The sequence below is a fragment of the Malaclemys terrapin genome, chromosome 11, assembly GCF_027887155.1.
Source record: "Malaclemys terrapin pileata isolate rMalTer1 chromosome 11, rMalTer1.hap1, whole genome shotgun sequence".
NCBI lineage: Eukaryota > Metazoa > Chordata > Testudines > Emydidae > Malaclemys > Malaclemys terrapin.
In genome coordinates, this window is record NC_071515.1 from 20,849,535 (window position 1) to 20,873,771 (window position 24,237).

Here is a 24,237-nt window from a genome sequence, read left to right on the forward strand (position 1 = left end):
CTAGAACAATCCTTTCAAACTAGGCCGTGGTACAGCTATGCCATGAATCAACCTTAGCTCAATATTTGGCAGGCCCTCAGAATCCTCTCTCTGTCCTATGTGGACAGGGACGTATCTGTGCTGTAGTCCTTGAGTGCCTGTTGGAAGATGATGGTGGGTAGTGGTCAGGTCTAGAATACCTGCTTGATTCACACTCCAGGAACTATAAATATCTTTCTTGGGCTTCACATGCTGAGAACTTGCCATCATTGTGAGTTTTCGCTCCAGGAAAAGATTCATCAGATCTTTCTTGAATATTTTCCAGTCGTTCTGTTCCAGAAAGCTTTGACACAGCTCATCGTCACTGAAAAGGATCAAAGACACTTGGTGGAAGCCTGGCTCCATTTCAGTCAATGGTAAAACTCCCACTGATTTAATCAGAGCCAAAATTTCACCCTTGAATTCTAATCAAGTGAGAATGAGTTTGGGTAAATAATAGCCAACAAGCTTTTTTATTTTGTTGAGCACTAGTTCATGGGTACATGTCTCTCTCCAGACGCATTAACTTCACTTACCTGGGATACTTCGGCTGTAATTTGTGTAAATTCATTATTGTTGTATGATCTGCTAATTCCTCAAACTTCTCCTTTTTCAACCGAATGACCTCAGCTCCCTGACTGACCAAAACCATGCTCCGATTATCTTGCTTATCTTCAGGTAGAAGATGCTGGCTTATCCCCTGACGGGTAAACAAAACAATAAAGAGCTATCTGCACATCATCATGTACTCTGGATTGGTGTACCGGTACATACACACATCTGAATATGTTGTTTATGTTGAGTCATACAGAATTTGACAGTAAACTTTAAAAAATATATATATCATTTAGGAGGTAGTTTGAGAATTTGTCATTTTGGAAATTCTTTACGGCTAAATAGTGATTTTTTTTCTAGATTTTGAAGGAGATTTTGCTACTGTATAAACATTGTTTAGAAGAGACACCCAAGCAAGGCCGGGAAGGTCTCAATTACCACATCCCTGCACCAACCTGGACACCAGAGGAAATTCATCTTGAGGAAGAGCAATTGGTGTTATCACTGGCTGCTCTCCCTCATGGTTTTTGTCAGAGGGGAAGCAGATGTAAGTTTCTGCTTGGACTCCATAGGATCTCCATCAGCAGAGAATTCCTAGGGGATAACCAAGGCAAACAGTCCAGGTATGTCTCCTCCCTGGCTACCTTAATAAGTGGAACACAACAGCCCAGAGTTTGTGGTTATGCAGAAACTGTCCTCCATGAGGTCATCTGGCATCATAAGAACATAAGAACAGCCGTACTGGGTCAGACCAAAGGTCCATCTAGCCCAGTATCCTGTCTACCGACAGCGGCCAATGCCAGGTGCCCCAGAGGGAGTGAACCTAACAGGTAATGATCAAGTGATCTCTCTCCTGCCATCCATCTCCACCCTCTGACAAACAGAGTCTAGGGACACCATTCCTTACCCATCCTGGCTAATAGCCATTAATGGACTTAACCTCCATGAATTTATCCAGTTCTCTTTTAAACACTGTTATAGTCCTAGCCTTAACAACCTCCTCAGATAAGGAGTTCCACAAGTTTACTGTGCGCTGTGTGAAGAAGAACTTCCTTTTATTTGTTTTAAATCTGCTGCCTATTAATTTCATTTGGTGACCCCTAGTTCTTGTATTATGGGAATAAGTAAATAACTTTTGCTTGTCTACTTTCTCCACATCACTCATAATTTTATATACCTCTATCATATCCCTCCTTAGTCTCCTCTTTTCCAAGCTGAAAAGTCCTAGCCTCTTTAATCTCTCCTCATATGGGACCCGTTCCAAACCCCTAATCATTTTAGTTGCCCTTCTCTGAACCTTTTCTAGTGCCATCTTTTTTGAGATGAGGAGACCACATCTGTACACAGTATTCAAGATGTGGGCGTACCATCAATTTATATACGGGCAATAATATATTCTCTGTCTTATTCTCTATCCCCTTTTTAATTATTCCTAACATCCTGTTTGCTTTTTTGACCGCCTCTGCACACTGCGTGGACATCTTCAGAGAACTATCCATGATGACTCCAAGATCTTTTTCCTGATTTGTTGTAGCTAAATTAGCCCCCATCCTATTGTTATTGTATGGGTCATTTTTTCCAATGTGCATTACTTTACATTTATCCACATTAAATTTAATTTGCCATTTTGTTGCCCAGTCACTTAGTTTTATGAGATCTTTTTTGAAGTTCTTCACAGTCTGCTTTGGTCTTAACTATCTTGAGCAGTTTAGTATCATCTGCAAACTTTGCCACCTCACTTTTTACCCCTTTCTCCAGATCATTTATGAATAAGTTGAATAGGATTGGTCCTAGGACTGACCCTTGGGGAACATCACTAGTTACCCCTCTCCATTCTGAGAATTTACCATTAATTCCTACCCTTTGTTCCCTGTCTTTTAACCAGTTCTCAATCCATGAAAGAACCTGCCTTCTCTTTTATCTCATGACAACTTAATTTACGTAAGAGCCTTTCATCAGGGGGTAGCCGTGTTAGTCTATATCTACAAAAACAACAAGGAGTCTGGTGGCACCTTAAAGACTAACAGATTTATTTGGGCATAAGCTTTCGTGAGAAAAAAACGATGCATCCGAAGAAGTGAGGTTTTTACTCACGAAAGCTTATGCCCAAATAAATCTGTTAGTCTTTAAGGTGCCACCAGACTCCTTGTTGTTTTTGTAAGAGCCTTTGGTGAGGGACCTATGTCCACTGGATTCCCCCTTGTCCACGTTTGTTGACCCCTTCAAAGAACTCTAATAGATTAGTAAGACATGATTTCCCTTTACAGAAACCATGTTGACTCTTGCCCAACAATTTATGTTCTTCTATGTGTCTGACTATTTTATTCTTTACTATTGTTTCGACTAATTTGCCCGGTACCAACATTAGACTTACCGGTCTGTAATTGCCGGGATCATCTCTAGAGTTCTTTTTAAAAATTGGCGTTACATTAGCTATCTTCCAGTCGTTGGGTACAGAAGCCGATTTAAAGGACAGGTTACAAACCCTAGTTAATAGTTCCGCAATTTCACATTTGAGTTCTTTCACAACGCTTGTGTGAATGCCATCTGGTCCCGGTGACTTGTTAATGTTAAGTTTATCAATTAATTCCAAAACCTCCTCTAGTGACACTTCAGTCTGTGAAGTATCAGTCTGTGACAGTTCCTCAGATTTGTCACCTACAAAAGCCGGCTCAGGTTTGGGAATCTCCCTAACATCCTCAGCTATGAAGACTGAAGCAAAGAATTCATTTAGTTTCTCCGCAATGACTTTATCGTCTTTAAGCGCTCCTTTTGTATCTCGTTCATCGAGGGGCCCCACTGGTGGTTTAGCAGGCTTCCTGCTTCTGATGTACTTAAAAAACGTTTTGTTATTACCTTTTGAGTTTTTGGCTAGCCGTTCTTCAAACTCCTCTTTGGCTTTTCTTATTACATTTTTACACTTAATTTGGCAGTGTTTATGCTCCTTTCTATTTACCTCACTAGGAGTTGACTTCCACTTTTTAAAGGAAGTTTTTTTATCTCTCACTGCTTCTTTTACACGGTTGTTAAGCCATGGTGGCTCTTTTTTAGTTCTTTTACTGTGTTTCTTAATTTGGGGTATACATTTAAGTTGGGCCTCTATTATGGTGTCCTTAAAAAGCACCCATGCAGCTTTCAGGGATTTCACTTTAGTCACTGTACCTTTTAATTTCTGTTTAACTAACCCCCTCATTTTTGCATAGTTCCCCTTTTTGAAATTAAATGCCACAACGGGCTGTTGAATTGTTCTTCCCACCACAGGGATGTTAAATGTTATTATATTATGGTCACTATTTCCAAGCGGTCCTGTTATAGTTACCTCTTGGACCAGCTCCTGCGCTCCACTCAGGACTAAATCTAGAGTTGCCTCTCCCCTTGTGGGTTCCCGTACCAGCTGCTCCAAGAAGCAGTCATTTAAAGTATCGAGAAATGTTGTTTCTGCATTTCGTCCTGAGGTGACATGTTCCCAGTCAATAATTGAAATCCCCCACTATTATTGATAGCTTCTCTAATTTCCCTTAGCATTTCATCATCACTATCACTGACCTGATCAGGTGGTCGATAATAGATCCCTAATGTTATATTCTTATTAGAGCATGAAATTACTATCCATAGAGATTCTATGGAACATGTGGATTCACTTAAGATTTTTACTTCATTTGATTCTACATTTTCTTTGAATATAGTGCCACTCCTCCCCCTGCACGACCTGTTCTGTCCTTCTGATTTATTTTGTACCCCACAATGATTGTGTCCCATTGATTGTCACCAGGTTTCTGTGATACTTATTATATCAATATCCTCCTTTATCACAAGGCACTCTAGTTCACCCATCTTATTATTTAGACTTCTAGCATTTGTGTACAAGCACTTTAAAAACTTGTCACTGTTTATTTGTCTGCCCTTTTCTAATGTGTCCGATTCTTTATGTGAATGTTTCTCGTCTGATGTGGCCCTTTCATTATCCTCTTCCATCCTCTTATCCTGACTAGAACCTAGAGAATCTCTATCAATAGACTCTCCTCTAAGAGAAGTCTCTGTCCGATCCACATGGTCCTCTGCAGCAGTCGGCTTTCCCCCATCTCCTAGTTTAAAAACTGCTCTGCAACCTTTTTAATGTTAAGTGCCAGCAGTCTGGTTCCACTTTGGTTTAGGTGGAGCCCATCCTTCCTGTATAGGCTCCCCCTATCCTAAAAGTTTCCCCAGTTCCTAATGAATGTAAACCCCTCCTCTCTACACCATCGTCTCATCCACACATTGAGACTCTGAAGCTCTGCCTGCCTACCTGGCCCTGCACGTGGAACTGGGAGCATTTCTGAGAATGCCACCATAGAGGTCCTGGATTTCAGTCTCTTCCCTAGCAGCCTAAATTTGGCCTCCAGGATGTCATCCCTCACTCTGCACTAGAAGTATGAAGTAATATCACAACACTGATCAAATGTCAGCTCTTATGTAAGGTAATAACCCCATGGCCTTAAGTTAACAAGAAACAGCTTCTACCACAGCCAGCCTTGGAAATGTTGAGGGTTTTCTGTGATCCAAAGACTTGGAAAGTACATATGATTCTTTGGGGCAATCTGTTCCCTTCAGCGGGGATAGAATTTCTCAAAGCATTCCATGCCGTCTCTTCCACAAAGAAGTCCTCTACTGCAGGACTGATTACTAAATATATGGACTGTGGGACATGAAGAGCTGATTTGCACTAGTTCTCTACTTCATAATATTTGGAGGAACAGGAATGTGTAGCCTTTCAGGGTTTGTGTGACTGTGAGGTCAGAAGAATTTTTGCTGCTAGATAAGACACAAACTTATAATAGCAACTTTCCCTTCTGGATGTACTCACCAGGAGTTCCCCTTTATGCACTTCATTGACCCTAGTGTAAATTGCTGTGGCAACAGCAGTGGGTATTTCTCCATGTGGTGTGAGAACAGTTAGCTTCTTCCGGAACAACCCTGATATTTCTTTCTGAACGACTTCTTTCTCATCATCACTGAAGTCATCATATCTACAAAAATGTTAACTTATTTTGAACCATCTTTTACAGGTATTTATTGTGACACCACCTCAATCAAGGTAATTGTTTTTCACATCTAACAGACCAACAGGAATAGAATTTAAACAACTTTGTCATTTAATACATTCAAATGCATTAGCCTCTCCTCTGTCCACTGGGAGCTGCGGGCAGCTGTGCAAATGTAAACAAACTGTCTGGCGGCTCACCAGTGGATTACCCTGACGGGCCGCAGGTTGCCCACCACTGTTCTAGACTCTCTCCATGGGTGACCTCATTCACTCACATAGCTTTAACTGCTACCTCTATGCTGACGACACCCTAATCTATCTCCCTATCCCCAACTTTCTCCCTTCAGCACCGTCAGTGATCTCCACCTGTCTATAGACTCATAGACATTAAGGCCAGAAGGAACCAATATGATCGTCTAGTCTGACCTCCTGCACAATGCAGGGCGCAGAATCTCACCCACCCACTCCCGCAACAAACCCCTAACCTATGTCTGAGCCATTGAAGTCCTCAAATCATGGTTTAAAGACTTCAAGGTGCAGAGAATCCTCCAGCAAGTGACCCATGCCCCACACTGCAGAGGAAAGCGAAAAACCCCAGGGCCTCTAACAATCTGCCCTGGAGGAAAATTCCTTCCCGACCCCAAATATGGCGATCAGCTCATCAACTCACCACCCAGACACCCAGGAAAGAATTTTCTGTAGTAACTCAGATCCCACCCTATCTAACATCCCATCACAGGCCATTGGGCATATTTACTGCTAATAGTCAAAGATCAATTAATTGCCAAAATTAGGCTATCCCATCATACCATCCCCTCCATAAACTTATCAGGGTTAGGGTGTCCTGGATGTCTCACCACCACATTCAACATCTATGAAAAGGAACTAGTTATTTGAAACCCATTCCCCCTTTTCTGTCATTACCACCATAACTACTATTCCTGTTTCCCTTTGCTCTGCATAGCCCATTCATATATAAATGTGTCTCAAACTCTATATATAAATATGTCTCAAACTCTTTTTTTGTACCAGTCTTCTTACAATGAAACACACTGTAGTCATTATATAATAAGGAGGTGACATTTTTTTCTTTGTAAAAGCTGTTCTGTGCTTGCAACATTGGGCCTAATTTTCATCTCATTTTACATCAAAGTAATTTCATTCTCTTCAGTAGAATTGCTGCTATTTGCACCACCATAAGCAGAACTTATCAAAAAATTAAAATCTATGTTTGTGATAAATTTTGAAGTTCTCATTTTGAAGCGTTCAGAATTTAACCCTTTCTTTTTTTAATTTCTCAAATTCTCCACAATATTTTTATCATAAACATTGATATTTTTGTTGCAGTAAATAAAAAAATTGCAATCATTTTGATAATGTTTTAGATTAACATTTCCAAAGTTTAAAAAGCACAAAAAATGCAAAAAACAAGAAAAAAACTGACAAATTTTTCTCACACAAAAAAAATCGTTTTCGAAAAAGGCCTTTTTCCCAAAAAAAACTTTTCATTCAAGAACCTTTGGCCAGCACTAACCATTAGTGAGATGAGAAGTGGGTCTCAGAAATACTTTGGGAAGTATAACAATTTATTTACTTAAAGTCCTGGTGTAGAAAGCAAGCCTGGGACTTCTGTTATTGCTCCAGATCAGTAGTCTATGGGGGGACCCGTAACTCATCCTACCTTCTACTGTCACCTCTGTCCTGTTTCTCCAGCTGTGTGTGTGCATTTTTATATTTCCTATTTAAAGCCAGGTATTGCCTTTCAAAAATTTCATCCTTCTGATGATTAACAGGTGGGACATACATCGATTTCAGATTACTCAGATCCTGCACAGGAAAGGACTTCCACATAAAATTATTGAATCTTTTTCTGCCTGTGATGCCTGCAAAGAAAGGAAATTAAAACTCCTTTATAACTAGTCAAAGCTAAATTATTGAATTCTGTGAGCTCCACCAGCATGGGTCCTTATACCTGCACGGAGTTCTGCTGAAGTTATTAGGACATGATGTGGGCACAACTGTCTGCATGGACAGCTCCCTTTGCAGGATTGAGACCTTGCATGCCATTTAATTATGAAATGGTGATAAGATCCTGCTCACCAATGAAGCTCCAGGACTAGAGGCCAACGAAACCAGGGTGAATTGTCAACTTCCCAGCAAAGGCACCGGTATGATTTAAAAAAAAAAATCTCTTTCCTAATAGAAATAAGATTTTCAAGAATGGGAGTTGAGAAAACAAGGCTTTAACCAATTGTATTGTGTGCCTTGGAGGTATGTGTAACCACAAGCACTGGCTTCCTCATTTCCCCGGGGGTGCTCAACCCCCACCCTGCCCCAGGCCCCGCCCCCACTCCACTCCTTCCACCAATGCCCCATCCCCACCGCTTGCCACCCCCACTCCATCCCCATCCCACCTCTTCCCGCCCCAGCTCCAGCCCCACCCTGCCTCTTCACACCCCGTTCTGGCCACTCCCCAAAGCACGCCCCACCCTTGCTCTCCCCTCCCCCCCCAGTGCCTCTTGCATGCTGCTGAGCAGCTGATTGAGGTGGGCGGGAGGTGCTGGAAAGGGAGTGGGAGGAGCTGATCGGTGGGGCCGCCAGCAGGCGGGAGAGCTGAGAGGGAGAGAGAGAAACTGATCTTCGGGACTGCTGAGCACCCACTATTTTTTTCCATGGGTCCTCCAGCACCTATGTCTGTAACCCTGAAAAGCATAGGATTAGGGCTAGGTTCTGTTTTGTGAGCATCTGTGACTCCCCCTTCTCTATCTCCCACTGCTAAGTTCTAACTTGGCCTGTGTTATACAGGAAGTCAGACTAGAATGATGGTCCCTTCTGTCTTTAAAATCGATGAAGTTATAACAAAAAATACAGATAAACTATAACACAAAGTTATGAGTCATTAACGACAAAGCTATAGGCTGGTAACGCTGAAGTTTTCCAAATTTTATGTCTGGAAATCACTGTAACATACCAGTCTCCATAGAGTAATAAGGACTGGGTTTGGGAAAATCCATTTGCTGACTGATCCACTTGTGATAGGATGGGCAAGTGATGAGATCAACCAGACGTAAAACTTCACATTTCCCCTAATAAAACAGATGAGGAGAATAAAGTTAATACTGCAGCACTGGCTCTGACTTGCCATGTGGCTTTCGGCAAGCCATTTCCTAGTGCCTTGCTTTCCCCACTTGTAAAATGCAGATGTTATCTACCTTCTACAGCACTTGTAGATCTATGGGTGAAAAGTACTAAGAGTTAGCCATGGACTACCATTCAGTAATAACACTTAACACTTGTGGAACTTTAGGTCTTCAAAGTGCTGTGCAAGCACTGATTATATAATCCTTACAATACCCTGAGGTAGAAAGAGAAGTAAGCATTATTTTCATTTTACAAATGGGGAAACTGAGACACAGAAAAGCTATGAGGCCTTGGAAAAGTTACCTATTAATTCACTGACAATGCCAGGATAAGAACTTTAGTTTCCGGCCCACACTGAGGCCTTGTCTACATTACGGGGGGAAGATTGATCTACTTTATGCAACTTCAGCTACGTGAATAATGTACCTGAAGTCCACATACTTAGATCTACTTACTGTGGGGTCCACACTACGCAATGTTGGCTGGAGACGTTCTCCCGTCGATTCCCCTTGCACTTCTCATTCAGGTGGAGTACAGGAATCGACATGAGAGTGATCTACAATCGATTTAGCAGGTCTTCAACAGACCCACTAAATCGACCGCTGATGCATCAATTGCTGCATGTTGAACCCCCAGTAAGTGTAGATAACGCCTCAGTCCATCAGACAACAATGCTTCTCAGAAGTACTCAATAATCCCATCTCTGGAGAGGTGTCTTTTTCCTACACAGATTATTGTACTGTCCATACTGTAAATTATCTTGGATATAGCAAAAAAATCTGCTCTAAGCAAATTAGGAACAATCCTACAACCTCTAAATCAAATGAGCAGTTCCACTGAGGACAGCAGGACTACTTGTGTAAGCAGAGAACACTTGCTGTCAGAAGTGTCTTATAACTGGGAATCTTTCCATCTACTTCAATGGGCTTTAAATAAGACCTTTATAATACAGCTGTTCAGCAGTAATTCATTGAATTAGGGCCATCGGGCCTTTGGGGCTTGGAATGTCCTTCCAAATTATTTTTGTATAATTTTTTGTTGCCAAGTGACAATATATTTACACTGAAAATAAAACAATCATTCAAACCACATCATCTCAAAATGGTTAGTGCGTATAAATGCTAAAAATACACCAATTATTGTCTTTTATTCTGGATTTGAGCAAAACATCCACCGCTGTATCATTTTGTTCTGCATAATGTTATTGGCATCATTAAGTTGGTGTTATCAAGCAAGTGTGCCATTGTTATTAAATATTTCAGAGAGTCCAAAAGTATGCTAGATACCACTCAGGAACAATTAAAAAAACAATCCCTGTCCCAACAATCTTATAATGTATATTCAAACATGACTCAATAAATGAGGATCAAAAAGTGACAAAAAGGAAGAAGAGGTAATTAGGAAAAAAATAAGGGTTATAATAAATGGATGACATTGCAACTCAGTATCTCTGTGGATTTTAAACTCACTTTCCATGGGCAACTTGGCAGAAATTATTTGAATTTCATTAACATTTCACAAACCTGTTACTATATATATAGTTTCATATGTAGTACTATCTGTGTAAAAGCCAGTGTAACCCATCAGGAAATATGGATGATCATTGCAGTATTACACCTAAAAATGTGCAGGGTACTTTTTGCATGACTAAGTAATTTTAGTACCTGTTCCCTTAAGAAACTATGGTGCCATCCCTTTAAATTAAATTTGTTTTTGTCTGCCTACCTATCTCAGGCATTTCTATTGCAGCCAATTTTCTGTTACCAAGGTAATTACATCTATATTTACTCCTGGGGGAATTCTGCACCACTGTGCATGTGCAGAATTCACATCCCCTGCAGATTTTTCTTCTCTCCAAAGAATACATTCTGCTGGAGAGGTGCTGCAATTACATCTTTCACCCACCAGGGGATATTGTGGCACAAGAAGAGAAGGCAGACAGCTCAGATAGTCACAGATATATGTGGTTTACGGGGGAGGGACAGATAGAACCAGGCACATGGGACTGCTGGGAGAGGGTATCACGTAGACTAGGGTTCAGAAGGGCTAGTAGGGGGGACAGACTGGAGTGTGGGCTGAATGGAAGTGGGGTTGCTTGGCCGATTGGGGATGGCTGAGTGCGGGTGCAGGGATATGGGAACGGGGGAGGGGTGGGCTGAGTGGGAGTGCAGGACCACATGAGGACAGGAGGTGGCTGAGTGAAGGTGCAGGGACACATGGGGATGAGGGGGGGGAGGATGCAGGGACACATGGGGACATAGACAGCTGTGCCTGACTGAATGGGAGAGGCTAGGGGTCTGCATGGGGGAAAACACCACAACACTCTAACAATCCCCCCCCACCCTTCCCCCCAAAACAAACAAACCCTGTTCCATACTTCTCCCCCATACACCCAACAACTCTCCAGGTTCACTCCCTGCTTCTTACCAGCAATTAATTCCAAATCCCTCAGCTCCTCCATTACCCTGACTCCCCCAAGCCTTTGCACTGCTTCTGAGGGGTGCAGGAAATACGGTTCTGCGATGTAGTTTAAATGAATTATTACTCAGAATTCTGCATTAATATGCCTAGTAAGGAATCTATTTGTCAAAAAACATTTCCTGAATTTTTGTTGTTGTCTGTATTGTTACAGACATACTTGCTGACAGGTATTTTGAAATAAATTACCCAAATAATTGAAACTGGCGTGATTATATTGTGTTGTTTTGACAAATAAAATATGCAGAATTTTAAAATATTGTGCACAGAATTTTTAATTGTGAGAGTCAGATTTTTTTAATTTTTGGTGCAGAACGCCCCCAGAAGTATATACTAGTGCAAACAAGTGCTCCCATCGAGGCAACAGAAATGAATCCATTCCAAAGTGAAGGAACAAGAACAGGGACAGGTAAGGCATTCACAGCAAAAGAGTTTTCTTTCCCCCTAGCATGTTTTGATAACTACCATTAATAAATATTTATTTAGCACTGAAAATGAACTAGGTGCTTTACAAAACTTAGAGGGGTCTTAGGGTATATTTATACTGCAAATAGACATCTGCAGCTGGCCCGTGCCAGCTGGCATGGGCTTGAGCTAAGGGGCTGTTTAATTGCAGTGTAGATGTTTGGGATGCAGCCTGAGCTCAAGGACCCTCGCACCTTGCAGGGTCTTAGAGCCTGGGCATCTAGCCTGAGCCCAAACATCTACACCGCAATTAAACAGATCCTTAGCCCAAGCCCTGTGAAGCCAACTCAGCTGGCACGGGCTAGCGGTGGGATTTTAATTGCAGTGTAGACATACCCTATTTCCTTCTGTGAAGAGTTTGTTGTTGACAGGTCAGATTCTGAGAGCCTTATTCACGTTGAGTAGTAACATACTCTGCACAAAATCAGTGGGATTTCTGGTGAAGTAAGATACCACACAGTATGAGCAAAGATGTCAGAATCTGGCCCTACATAAAGGCATGACACCATTAGCAGGGGAAAAAAAATCACCAAGGGGATGTATCTGGACAAGTGCTTCATTCCCCACTTTCACCTGTAATGGCCTCTGGTCACTGTTTTAGTCTGCTGGCCCAAGATGAACAGTAGTGGGATGGATGGATCATACCTGAGTAATGAATATTATGCTGGCTGACTCCATGATGTCCCGGACTACCACTTGTCCATAGTGAAATTTCTCTGCTTTGCAGTAATTAGCTATTTTCTCTACTGAGTAATCAGGCCATGTTGCAAAGAGATCTAGACCTCTGAAAAGGAAATAATACAGACATCTTTTCATATGACCATTTAATTCCAACTAGAGGACTCAAGGAAAAACTTATTTCACTGAGGAAAATGTGATCTTTTTAAGAGTTCAAACTAATGGGAGGAAGGTGCTTTTTCTGGATTAGGTCCTGATTCTGCAAGTTACACCATGCAGGCAGGCCCCTGCGCATCCAGGGAGCCCCAGTAACTTGCCTTAGATTATTTATAGAGTGGATATAAAAAACAGGATTATGGTTTTTTAATGGAATAAAAGCACAAACATCCTTACGTTCATGAACTTCACAGACTTTAGTGCTCTATGCATTCATTACAATGCAAAAATGGTTTTCTCCCTCCCATTTCTTTCAAGGTATAATGAAAACTGTACACATCACAATATTCCTTCAGTACAACTGTATATAAGACTCTGTACACCTCTACCCCGATATAACACAACCCAATATAACACGAATTCGGATATAACGCAGTAAAGCAGTGCTCCGGAGGGGCGGGGCTGCGCACTCCGGTGGATCAAAGCACGTTCGATATAATGTGGTTTCACCTATAACGCCGTAAAAGTTTTTGGCTCCCGAGGACAGCGTTATATTGAGGTAGAGGTGTACTACATGAGATCAAGCTGTAGAACTGTAACAGTCATGAAGAAAAAGCATCCATTAACCTACGTCCCTCTAGAACAGGGGTGGGCAAATTTTTTGGCCTGAGGGCCACATCAGGTTTCCGAAATTGTATGGAGGGCTGGTTAGGGGAGGCTGTGCCTCCCCAAACAGCTAGGCGTGGCCCAGCCCCCACCCTCTATCCGACCCCCCCCTGCTTCTCGCCCTCTGATGGCCCCCCGGAACTCCTGCCCTATCCAACCCTGCCCCCCCCGTTCCCTGTCCCATGACGCCCACCCCGGGACCCCTGCTCCCTGTCCCCTGACCACTGCTGGACCCCCCACCCCTGACTGCCCCATCCAACCCCTCCTCTCATTCCTGACTGCTCCCCCGGGATCTCTGCCCCATCCAACCATTCCTTCTCCCTGACTGTCCCCCCGCCGCCCCATCCAACCACCCCTTCTCCCTGACCACCCCGGAACCTCTGCCCCTGACTGCCCCCCCACCGCCCCATCCAACCCCCCCCTTCCTGACTGTCCCCAAGAACTCCTGACCCCATTCAACCCCCCTGTTCCCTGCCCTCTGACCGCCCTGCCCCCTATCCACACCCCCGCCTCCTGACCACCACCCCGAACTCCCCAGCCCTCTATCCAACCCCCCTGGTCCCTACCCCCTTACTGCACTGCCTGGAGCACCGGTGGCTGGCGGTGCTACAGCTGCGCCGCCCAGTGCTCCAGGACAGGCAGCTGTGCCGCCCGGCTGGAGCCAGCCACGCCTCCGCGCAGCACAGAGCACGGGGTCAGGCTGCATCTCTGCAACTGCACTGCCCGGCAAGAGCTTGCAGCCCTGCCACCCAGAGCATTGTGCCAGTGGCGCAGTGAGCTGAGGCTGCGGGGAGGGGAAATAGCAGGGGAGGGGCCGGGGGCGAACCTCCCAGGCCGGGACCTCAGGGGCCGGGCAGGAGAGTTCCCCAGGCCGGATGTGGCCCATGGACTGTAGTTTGCCCACCTCTGCTCTAGAATGACTGCTACTTCATTTCCAGTAACATCTTCAGTGAAGGCAGGAAAATCTTGCCCACAACAGAGGTTACTACACTGTTTGGGCACTTGTTGGTAGAATTAGAATTGCTCATACTGTACTTGAATATCCAAACAATTCAGCAAGTAAAAATTAAGTGGCAGAGGCAGGAGTGAGTGATCTCAGTGGAAGAAATTACTTGAAGAAGCTGAAACGATACTGAAATTCTTTCTGAAGCTCCTCATCTAATTTATTAGAAAAAAAGTCCTCTTTATCCACTACTAATAGTTCTGTTTCCTCCATACAGACAACTGTAGCAATTCTCCGCCTGTCCTTTAAAAGAGCAACTTCCTATATACAGAGAAAAAGGAAAAACTGAGTTATGGCTGGGAGTTCATTCTCCAACTTTATACGCCAAATATTGACCTTGTTGGGAGACTTTATATAGTCATCTAACCTAGCACCCTGTCACCAACAGTGACCAATACCAGATCCTTCAGAGGAAACCCTGTAGAAGGTGGTTATGGGATAGCCTGCTCCCAGGGAAAGTTTCCTCCTATTCCCCAATAGTTAGCTTAGCATAAGTGCTGAAGCATGAGGATTTATCTGTCTTCCAAAACTCTTGATTATTTATTTTACTGTTTAGTAAGCATACAGCTCTCCTCCCACGCTAAGACTAACAGGAGTTTTATTATAAACACCACTCACTCCAAATCCAGCACCTTTCCGAAGCAAAGTTGGATCTGGGTCCGTAAAGGCACTGCTCCCATCCTCATCTTCAGTAATGGCAACAGTACCAAAGTAGATGAAGTAGAAACTGTTGCCACAGTGCCCCTTCTTTATGATGACTCTCCTGCGTCCAAACCTAGAACACAGGAACACCAATTCTATTTCCACCTAGCAGAAAAACAGGCCTGCACTGGGACTTCTCCTGGTCAGACTTCCTCCCCATCATCACTAATCTTTTAGGGAGTTTCGATCCACTTGGCAGCTAGGGTCTCTCTCTGTAATGAGCTGGAATGAACTGGAATCTCCAGAACTGTAGGAAACTTCAGAGCACTCTATTTTCTAACTCAGAGTGATTTTATCTGGCAGATATCTGCTGACATCTGTTTTATTTATATGAGAGATATAAGAAGTCAGGAACATATGTACTTGAACTGGTCAAAGAAGGTTCTTGGTATTTTCCTCTGCAACTTGAGTTCAGTTCCTGTTCCCTGTCAATCACTTTGCAGGGCCAGCCTTGCAGAAGAGTTGTGCCCATCTTCTAGGAAGGAGTGCCTCAGCGTACTCTACAGTAATTACCATCAATGAAGGAGCTGCAAAAAAAGTCCAATCCAGACCTCCATTGGTGAGAAGGCTGGTGGCTGAGATGTTAAGCCCTGTAGAGGAGCGGATATTGAAGTGGGAAAAGTGAAGGGATTTCTAGAATTATGAGAGAAGTGGAGCCCAACCCCTTCCACTGCCACAGCCCTCATGGAAACATATATAATTAAATCTTTTATCATGCAATCAAGCAATGAACTAAAACCACCATAATGTATGTAACTAGGGGGCACACTGTGAGGGAACTCATCACTTAACAATGAAACCCTGAGTACTCTATGGAAGAATTCATTATATAGAGGAAACTTCTCTGTTCTTCCAGATGGGAGAAAAGAGCGCTGGCCAAAAGAGGGAGAAATAGCAAATTAAACTAGAGGTGAAAAACATTAGACTGATATTTTCTAAAGGCACTGCAGTGAGATGCAGGAGTCACTGGGGCAAATTTGATGGGCTGTGTTATGTTGGAGGACAGAGTAGATGATCATAATGGTCCCTTCTAGCCTTAAATTCCATGAAATCTGTAAGGCCATCAAAACACTGTAAACACTCAACAACATCATCCGGGAATAAAACATGTGGAGTCCCACTTCACTGATCAGCACTTGTGTGGTGAAAGCAGGCCCCGGCTCCAAGGGTGGTCAGGAAGAAGATGATGGCTTTCTCTAACCCCATAGAGCCCTGACTGGCCCGAGAACTGGACCCTTATTCCAGTTGTCAACTCTCCCCCAACTGGAGGAGTCGGGGGATGCCACCCAAGAAGGGACTGCGTGAGCTGCAGGAGAGGGCACATGCCTCTCCAGGAAGGGAGCTGAAGCTCAGGATTAGGCCCAAGGAGCAGCCTGAGTGCGTGATCCCTATGAGCCTGCACCACATATAAGAATCAGCCACTGCCCAATAGGAAGAGGGTGCCTTAATCTAGGACTGAGGATGAAGGGGTCATTGAGAATCTTTGTGACTGAGACAGAGCTCCTTTTAGGCCTCTTGGACCTATGACATACTCCCATGGACTAACAGCTTTTTGCAATGACACTGGGGCTTTCTACATGCTACTAAAGGCATTGGGATAGATCTGTGCGTTGGAGTGATTCCTCGGTGAATTCCTGCCTCCTCAAAGTCTGGAAAAACCTAGCAGAGAGGGGAACCTCCACCACAATACACACCAAGGGCCATATTCAGAGGTAGGTGTGCACAGGAAGAGAGGCAGGCAAGCAGGGCTCACACACTCAAAGGTAGCGTCCCACATGGAGTTCACATTTGGCTCCAGAGCCATGGGGAATGATTTCCAACATGAAGGTCATGGTACATAGTTAACACATTTTAGTGTGCACTCCCTGACCTTGACATCCCATGCTTTGTGGAGATCACAGTCTCCTACTCCTGGAAGGAATAAATTCAGGCGGGAGAGGGAGTTCTACGTAGGAACACCATTAATGCTGCTTTTGTTTTTGCAGCATTAATGTACCCCCTTTAATACCATACACGTGAATGCAACCCTCTAAGAGAAAGGCAAGAAGGACCAAAGAGCAAGAAGTGGGAGACAGATAACATTTAAACCTGAAAAGTTTCTAACATGACATTTTTGGTTGAAATCTCAAAGTTCCCTAGGGGATTTGGATGCCCAATTCCTACTAATATTTTTGAGAATCGAATGTCCAAATTCTTTGATCAGTGTTGAAAAATCTCTAGAGTGTGAGAGACAGATCAGTATGTCACTGACTACACAGAGTAAATTAGATAAAGACAGCAAAAACACAAAGTCATCATTCAGGCTAATGTACATTCAATAGACACACCATAGACTGAAGATAAATGAAGAGTTATCCATGTAATTGTTCTAATTTTTGGCTAAAAGGTATCATTTGGAAGCTTGAAATATGTACAATTCTAAAAACAGCTTTAAAGAAATATTACACCTCCCCACAAGGACGTTTACCGTTCAAAGCGAATCACTTTAGCCAGAAGCAGCTGCAGATTTAGGCTATATTTTTGGTAGCTTTCCACAAACTGCAAACAGCTTCGTAACAGCTTTATTTCCTTCTCAGTTCTCCATTCTGGTTTCTTCTTGGTTATCTGGATTGCCCTGAGAGGAAAGTGATCCTGGCAAAACGTCACACACTCATTAAATTAAGGAGTCTCAAATGAGAAAAAAAAAAAAAAAAAAGACAAAAAGAATTTGCGCTCCAGAAGACTGAACCATGTCATCTTCCAGAGACGTAATAGACCTAATCCCAAATTGTCTGTTTTCCATTTCACTTGAAACTCAGCCATCAGTGTCCAGAAACCAATTTATATGGTCCACTGCAAAGCCCAAGCACAAACAAGGAAAACAACTTACAATTTACAGTGGTTGAGCTATTCCTGCCCATACTGCCCTTGGCTAAACAAAGTCTGTGCAGACACAATACTTTCTGAAGAACATTTTTGATTCAACTGCTTGTGTTTATGTCACACTCTTAAATTCTATATATCTGTAAATGTTGTGAAATGGTTTCTTTGGAAGTATTCAGAAGGACATGTCAAATGACAAACAAGGTTTAATAGATGGACAATTGACGTGTCGTTGCATGACAGGAGTGAGTTCCCCATTGTGTTTGCTGGAACTCACAAATTCCTGTTCCTCTCGCATGGGGACCCTTAACATATTTCAGTGTCTTGCACTGTAGACGAAAGGAGACCTTGCTGTAAAAAACAAGAGAAAGTGCATTCAGACCTTTCTGATCTTGAACTCATTGTGGTCGAAGGACAGTTTGGTATATTTCTTGTCCTGAATAAAAGAGGGGTGATGAAAAGGGAGAGGCATTGATTGCATTAGAAATATCACAGAGCTAGTGAAATACACAAACATTTCAGTGACAAGGCAAGCTTCTGAAAAACTATTGTACAAACATATTTTAACTTTAGTTCACCTCTTCGATAAAAAAAAAACACACACTGGAAAGGATTTAAATTAAAAGCACATCAGATTTACTGAGAAAAACAATATATTTAAATTAAAATATACATAGTGGGCAATGCAGAATCAGGAGAATGCCACTGGTTCCTAGAACTGAGCCTTTTCTGTGATGGCAATTGGTCAGGCTTTGATGTAAATGCTCACAGCAGCCTGGATAACTGCCACATTTGAACAGAACACAGAGAAATCATTATAAAAAAGGAAGAGGATGATTTTATTCTATGTTGTAAAATCCCTTACTTCTTCCATACCAAAGGTCAGGGATTCCTGGGCAGTCATATCAATGAACTGAAATCCCCTGAATCCCATCAGTCCCTTCCGGAATATCTTGCACACCCTGTTCATGATCACGATATCCAAAGCAAGTCTGTAGAAAGTCTTAAAAGAACAAGCACAGGAAATCATTAAGTCCAAATTAAAGTATAAGCATTTGTATTTATAATGGGAGGCACCATGGTCTAGGTGATAGACTGGGCATTAGTAGACCTGGGCTCTGTCACTGCCCCGTTTTGTAACCTTAGGCAAGTCACTTCATTTCTCTGTGGCTCTGTTTCCCCTCCCCACTCTTTGTCTGTCTTACCTGTTTAGATTGTAAACTTTTTGGTCTCTCATTATGTGTCCCCCCAGCACCTAGTCCCATGGGGCCCTGATCTCAGTTAGAGCCACCAGAGCTACTGAAATACAAATAATAACCATTACCATTTAATTTAACTAAGGCCTTGTCTGCACTGCTGGTGGCGTGTATGCTACATATAGCAACACACAGCAGTATACAGCCTTTCACTGCTGCCTCCTCCCTGTGGCAGGGAAAGGCTCCAGAAGCAGGGAGGCAGCGGGACACTACACTGCTAAAAATAGCAGCAAAGATGGGGGAGGCAGAGCTTGAGCAGGTAAAGCGCCATGTAGGTTATATGCCCTAAGGTTCAGGTTTGTTGTTATTCTACTTGGCTAAGCGGTGCCTCATCTTTACACTGTTATTCATACCCATGCTAGGGGGACATGCAGTGTAAGTACTCTATATGCCGCCCTAAGTGTACACGGCTACAAATCCAGTTCAATTATATTTTATTGGCATGAAAAGCTGTACAACTGCTGCCACAGTGTAAAAGACGCAGACCGCATAGGTACCTTTGGAAAAATGACTAAAGATTGGATCTGAAGCTCCACTATGTGTATGTTTTTACTCTCCATTGCCTTCATATCTGGTACCTCAAAGTTAAGTGATCACAATGCAACTAAGAATTTCTTCCTCCTGCAAGCCTTGTCGTTCTTCATTAGAAAAGGGCTTGGGGAAAGGGAGAAATTTAATTAGCTTAGACTAATGTGCTGTTTAACAATTACAGAATGGAAGTTTGTGCTCTGTTAGCTGTCAATAAGGCTGGAGAATGGATGCCAAAGGAAAGCAGACATTGATTTTTGATGTGGTTACAGACTTTTGGGGAGAGCAAAAGTGCATTCTATTAACATTACCACTATTATACCAAACGGAAGGGGGAAAATAAGCAGCTATTTGGACAGTGGTGCAGAGTGTTCTGCCTTTTTTAGACCAGCAGCCAATCACCTCACCTCATTGGGAACAAAATGTCTCCTTAATGGTAACAAAAGAGTCATTCCGAGAAACTAGAGCAACCCCATTAGCCTAACACATGCTGAATGGTTAACAATCACCTTGTAAGCAGAACACTGAAGACACTGTATGGAAGACACATTTGAAATATGACAAACATGGCTAAATAATCTGAATTGGGGGGAGGGATAGCTCAGTAGTTTCATGAATGCCAACCCATTTAAAAAAAAATGGACCTTGACTACCGGCTTCCCAAAACACAAATAAGAACATTAGAATGACCATACTGGGTCAGACCAAAGGTCCATCTAGCCCAGTATCCTGTCTTCTGACAGTGGCCAATGCCATGTGCTTCAGAGGGAAACAGGTAATCATCAACTTTACCAGATAAAACTGCGGCCCTCCTACTCGTCGCGGCGTAGCCCCCGCGGCTCTCATTGCCGGCGACGGCCGGGTATGGGCCCAACGCTCCAGCACCATCCATTTTCAGGGCTAGTTGATTACCGAACGCCAGGTTAAGGTGCCCGATGCCGACACTCATCAGACCCCAGAAAAGGTGTTGGTTGATATAGACAGCAGGACGGTGGCCATGGAAGTTGGAATCCACTAAGGAGTGTGTAACAACTCACCTGCCGAATCAATCAACTAAAAAAGGGCCCATACCCAGCCGTCGCCGGCAATGAGAGCCGCGGGGGCTACGCCGCGACGAGTAGGAGGGCTGCAGTTTTATCTGGTAAAGCAAATGATTAGAGGTCTTGGGGCCGAAACAATCTCAACCTATTCTCAAACTTTAATGGGTAAGAAGCCCGGCTCGCCGGCGTGGAGCTGGGCGTGGAATGCAAGTGCCTAGTGGGCCACTTTTGGTAACCTGAACTGGTGCTGCGGGATGAACCGAACGCCGGGTTAAGGCGCCCAATGCCGACGCTCATCAGACCCCAGAAAAGGTGTTGGTTGCTATAGACAGCAGGACGGTGGCCATGGAAGTTGGAATCCGCTAAGGTGTGTGTAACAACTCACCTGCTGAATCAACTAGCCCTGAAAATGGATGGCGCTGGAGCGTCGGGCCCATACCCGGCTGTCGCCGGCAATGAGAGCCGCGGGCGCTACGCCGCGACGAGTAGGAGGGCCGCAGTTTTATCTGGTAAAGCGAATGAGTAGAGGTCTTGGGGCCGAAATGATCTCAACCTATTCTCAAACTTTAAATGGGTAAGAAGCCCGGCTCACTGGCGTGGAACTGGGCGTGGAATGCAAGGTAATCATCAAGTGATTCATCCCCTGTCGCCCATTCCTTCTGGCAAACAGAGGTTAGGGACACCATCCCTGTCCATCCTGGCTAATAGCCATTGATGAACCTATCCTCCATGAACTTAGCTAGTTCTTTTTTGAGCCCAGTTATAGTCTTGGCCTTCACAACAAATACATTTATATCTGTGTCTCTTCACTGCACTAAACGTAATTGGATTGGAAAGCTAGGCAACCTCTCCCATAAACCCAAACATTTAGTGTAAACTTTTATATTAAAAACTAACTAGAAGCAGCAATGGTTCCTAGATGCAAAGATAGTGAGGGCTTGTGATGGGGGAGGTATTGGATCAACGGCTTCTCTTTAAATAAAATCAAAGCTCTCAACTTAGGAGGGATATCATCCCCCCTGCTTCATGGCTTAAACTTCCTTTTGGCTATTGGGGGGTTAGGAAGAAACCTTCCCTGCGGGCAGGTTATCCCATAACTGCCTATTAAAGGATTCTTGCACTTTCCTCTGAAGCATCTGGTACAGACCACTGTTGGTGGTAGTCTGCCAAATTAGCTGGACCACTGATCTGATCCAGTGTATTCCTAACTCTGCCAGCTCCTATGCGTGCTGAGAGTCCCCGCCACGGGGGGAACCCCTCAGCTGTTGCCTTAAGGCAGCTTTCAGTCCCCTTTGCATTGCTGCAGATGAGGATATAGCCCTAAATATTAAATATCTGCTAATCTTTCTGGAGAGTTAGCATTACTGTTTGTGTTCATCCCCGTCAGGGGCCCTTGGAAAACACATCTCCGTTGATTTATTTAAAGTGAATATACTGCCTGAGAAAGGTGCTGGAGGCTAAGTCAGCTATTTTACTCAAAGTAGCAGAAGTAACAGTTTATATTGCCGGAAAAAAAGCCGACAGACATGGAGGTTTCTGCAGGGGAAAAGATCATACCTTCATTCTTCTTTGCTGGTTAATCGTATCCAGCTCACCACCTACAAATAAATAATAAAGCAGCTTGTTTTAAACAATGCCTTTAACGCTCACTAATCAGATCTCAACATGTGCTGCTGTAAGAAGATAATTAATTCTGATGGGATATTTGTTGCAGTTTATTCTGGGCTCAGAAAGCTTTGTCTAGACTGGGCAAATGACGTTTCCTTAGCAAAGAGCCTATAAAGGACAGTGCAGTTGCAGCAGCACCCCCAGTTACAGCCAGGTTCCATCACTACATGATAGAGAAATGGTCTCCTGAACAGATCGCTTGTTGGATGGGTGTAGGGGCAGGAGTGCGCCATAGTTTATCAGTAGATGGGGAAGTAGGCAGGCAGCTATCACCCAAAGCGTAATGAAGAGCTGGCAGGGTATGAAAGATAAGGGGACGGGGCAGTTTCTCAATCCAGACCACTGAGAGGAACATCAGTTTAATCTATTCTCAGCATGGGGTGGAAGAGGAAGCAGAGACAGAGAAGAGAGCTGCTTGAATCAGACGCAGATCCACACTGCTGCCCCACCTCCTCCCCAACTACAAAAGATGTTTTGTTGCTGAGAGTAAAACCAAGTAGCTCCATGCAAATTAGCTGCCTGCCATTCCCCATGTGCCTGTGCTGGTCCTTGTTGGGGAGTGGTAATCCTTGAGACGGGGGGAAAAAAACACAAGTTGAGCAAAAAACCCACCAACCATAAAGGAAGGAAGAAAAAATGAGAGAGAGAGAACACCAGGAAAGAAAATGGACAGAAAAATTGACACACACAGAGGCAACCCTACCAGGATCTGGCAAGAAGGGCACCCACCAACCCCTCCCAGTGGACAGGAAATTCCAACAGCAGCAGACTGGGAACTGGGGTAGGTGGGCCTGTGATTGGTGGGCTTGGCACTGGTAAAGGGACAGGTTGAAGGAACAGAGACCTGCAGGGCTTGGGTGGAGATTGTGTGCATTTGGGATAGGGAGAGCTGAGGCTGTAGGAGTGGGGAGCTTTTAAAGGGAGCTATAGGCTAGTAGGAGATATTAGGCCTAGGAAACAAGGCATGGCTTCCTGGTAAAGCTGAGGGGAGAAGCCTCTCTTCTGGGTCAGAGGCTTTGAGCAGGGATTTTCTTTCCCCTACTGCAGGATGGGGGTGCTATCAGTCTAGGGACAGGAGTTTACCTATCCCTGGTACTGACCAAACCAGGAATAGAGCTGCAGGTCTGTGGGAACTGAAGCATCTCTTATCTTGTACATGGTTGTAGCTCCCCAGAGCAGCCGTTGCCTGCTACGGCCACAGATTCCGCAGCCACGTCAGGCCTTTGTGACAGGTTTAGAATCCAGCTACAGAACTGAGGAACCCCATGGAAACACCCCAATGCAGCCCACATCAATACCCTACTGAGGGAAACTCAGCCCCAGCACCTTCCTCCCTATGGAGGCTCCTCCACCACCAGATAGAACATCCCCAGCCCAGCTCGTTCCTTTGCAGGGACCCCAGCCCTCAAACACCTTTCTCCTCATGAACACCGCCCTACACCTATACACCTCTGTAGGGAAACCCACCCTCCCAGAGTAGCGTTCATACTCTTCCATGTGGTGTCTCCTACCATCTCCCACAGGTTGCACTTTCCTGACCCCTCCTCAAGGAGCCCAAACATTCCTTGCTTTGGGACTCAGCTTTGCTGCGCCCCCCCCCCCCCCCCTTCAATCCAGGAAAATACAGTATGAGGCTGTACAGTTTTCCCTGCTGAGCCCTCTCAAACCTACCCTGAAAGTCAGCTTGGTAAGCACAGCTCCAATGAAGCCACACTGCCAGGAAAAAGGTGGACCACCAGGAGCAGACTGAAGAGGCAAAACTCTTATGCACAGATGACTTTGGCCTCTTGTTGACCCCAGAGACTTAGGGTTGGCCTCGCTGGCCTGTTTGGTTGCAAACTGTGTTCCCTGAAGGAACCGTGAGGAAGGGGAAAAATCTAAATTTTTGTGGAGATTCTCTCTCTCTCACACACACGTCTGTCCCACCTATGGGTTTTTCCAGAGGCGGCGGCAAACTAAGTTAGCTTTAAGACATACTAGCCTGAGACTTCAAGCCCA

General features: G+C 44.1%; 1 protein-coding gene across 1 annotated transcript; it reads right to left on the bottom strand.

Annotated features, from left to right (window-relative positions):
• CNBD2 (cyclic nucleotide binding domain containing 2) lies at window positions 1-23,397 on the bottom strand. Its single transcript, XM_054043631.1, has 13 exons — window positions 23,340-23,397; window positions 22,129-22,169; window positions 18,613-18,750; window positions 18,130-18,183; window positions 17,353-17,516; window positions 14,802-14,958; window positions 14,293-14,444; window positions 12,326-12,464; window positions 8,568-8,682; window positions 7,278-7,479; window positions 5,417-5,579; window positions 555-718; window positions 1-343 (listed from the first exon to the last, which is right to left on the bottom strand). Exons 1-13 carry the CDS (start codon window positions 23,395-23,397, stop codon window positions 1-3), a joined length of 1,890 nt encoding a protein of 629 aa, XP_053899606.1.
• Window positions 23,398-24,237: the final 840 nt, after the last annotated feature.

Coding starts and splice junctions, on each gene's coding strand:
- CNBD2 (XM_054043631.1), bottom strand. CDS start 23,397: ATGTACAAGATAAGAGATGCTTCAGTTCCCACAGACCTGCAGCTCTAT. Junction 22,170..23,339: donor GCAGCTCTATTCCTGGTTTG/GTCAGTACCAGG, acceptor ATTTATTTGTAG/GTGGTGAGCTGGATACGATT. Junction 18,184..18,612: donor TGACCTTTGGTATGGAAGAA/GTAAGGGATTTT, acceptor TCTTTTATTCAG/GACAAGAAATATACCAAACT.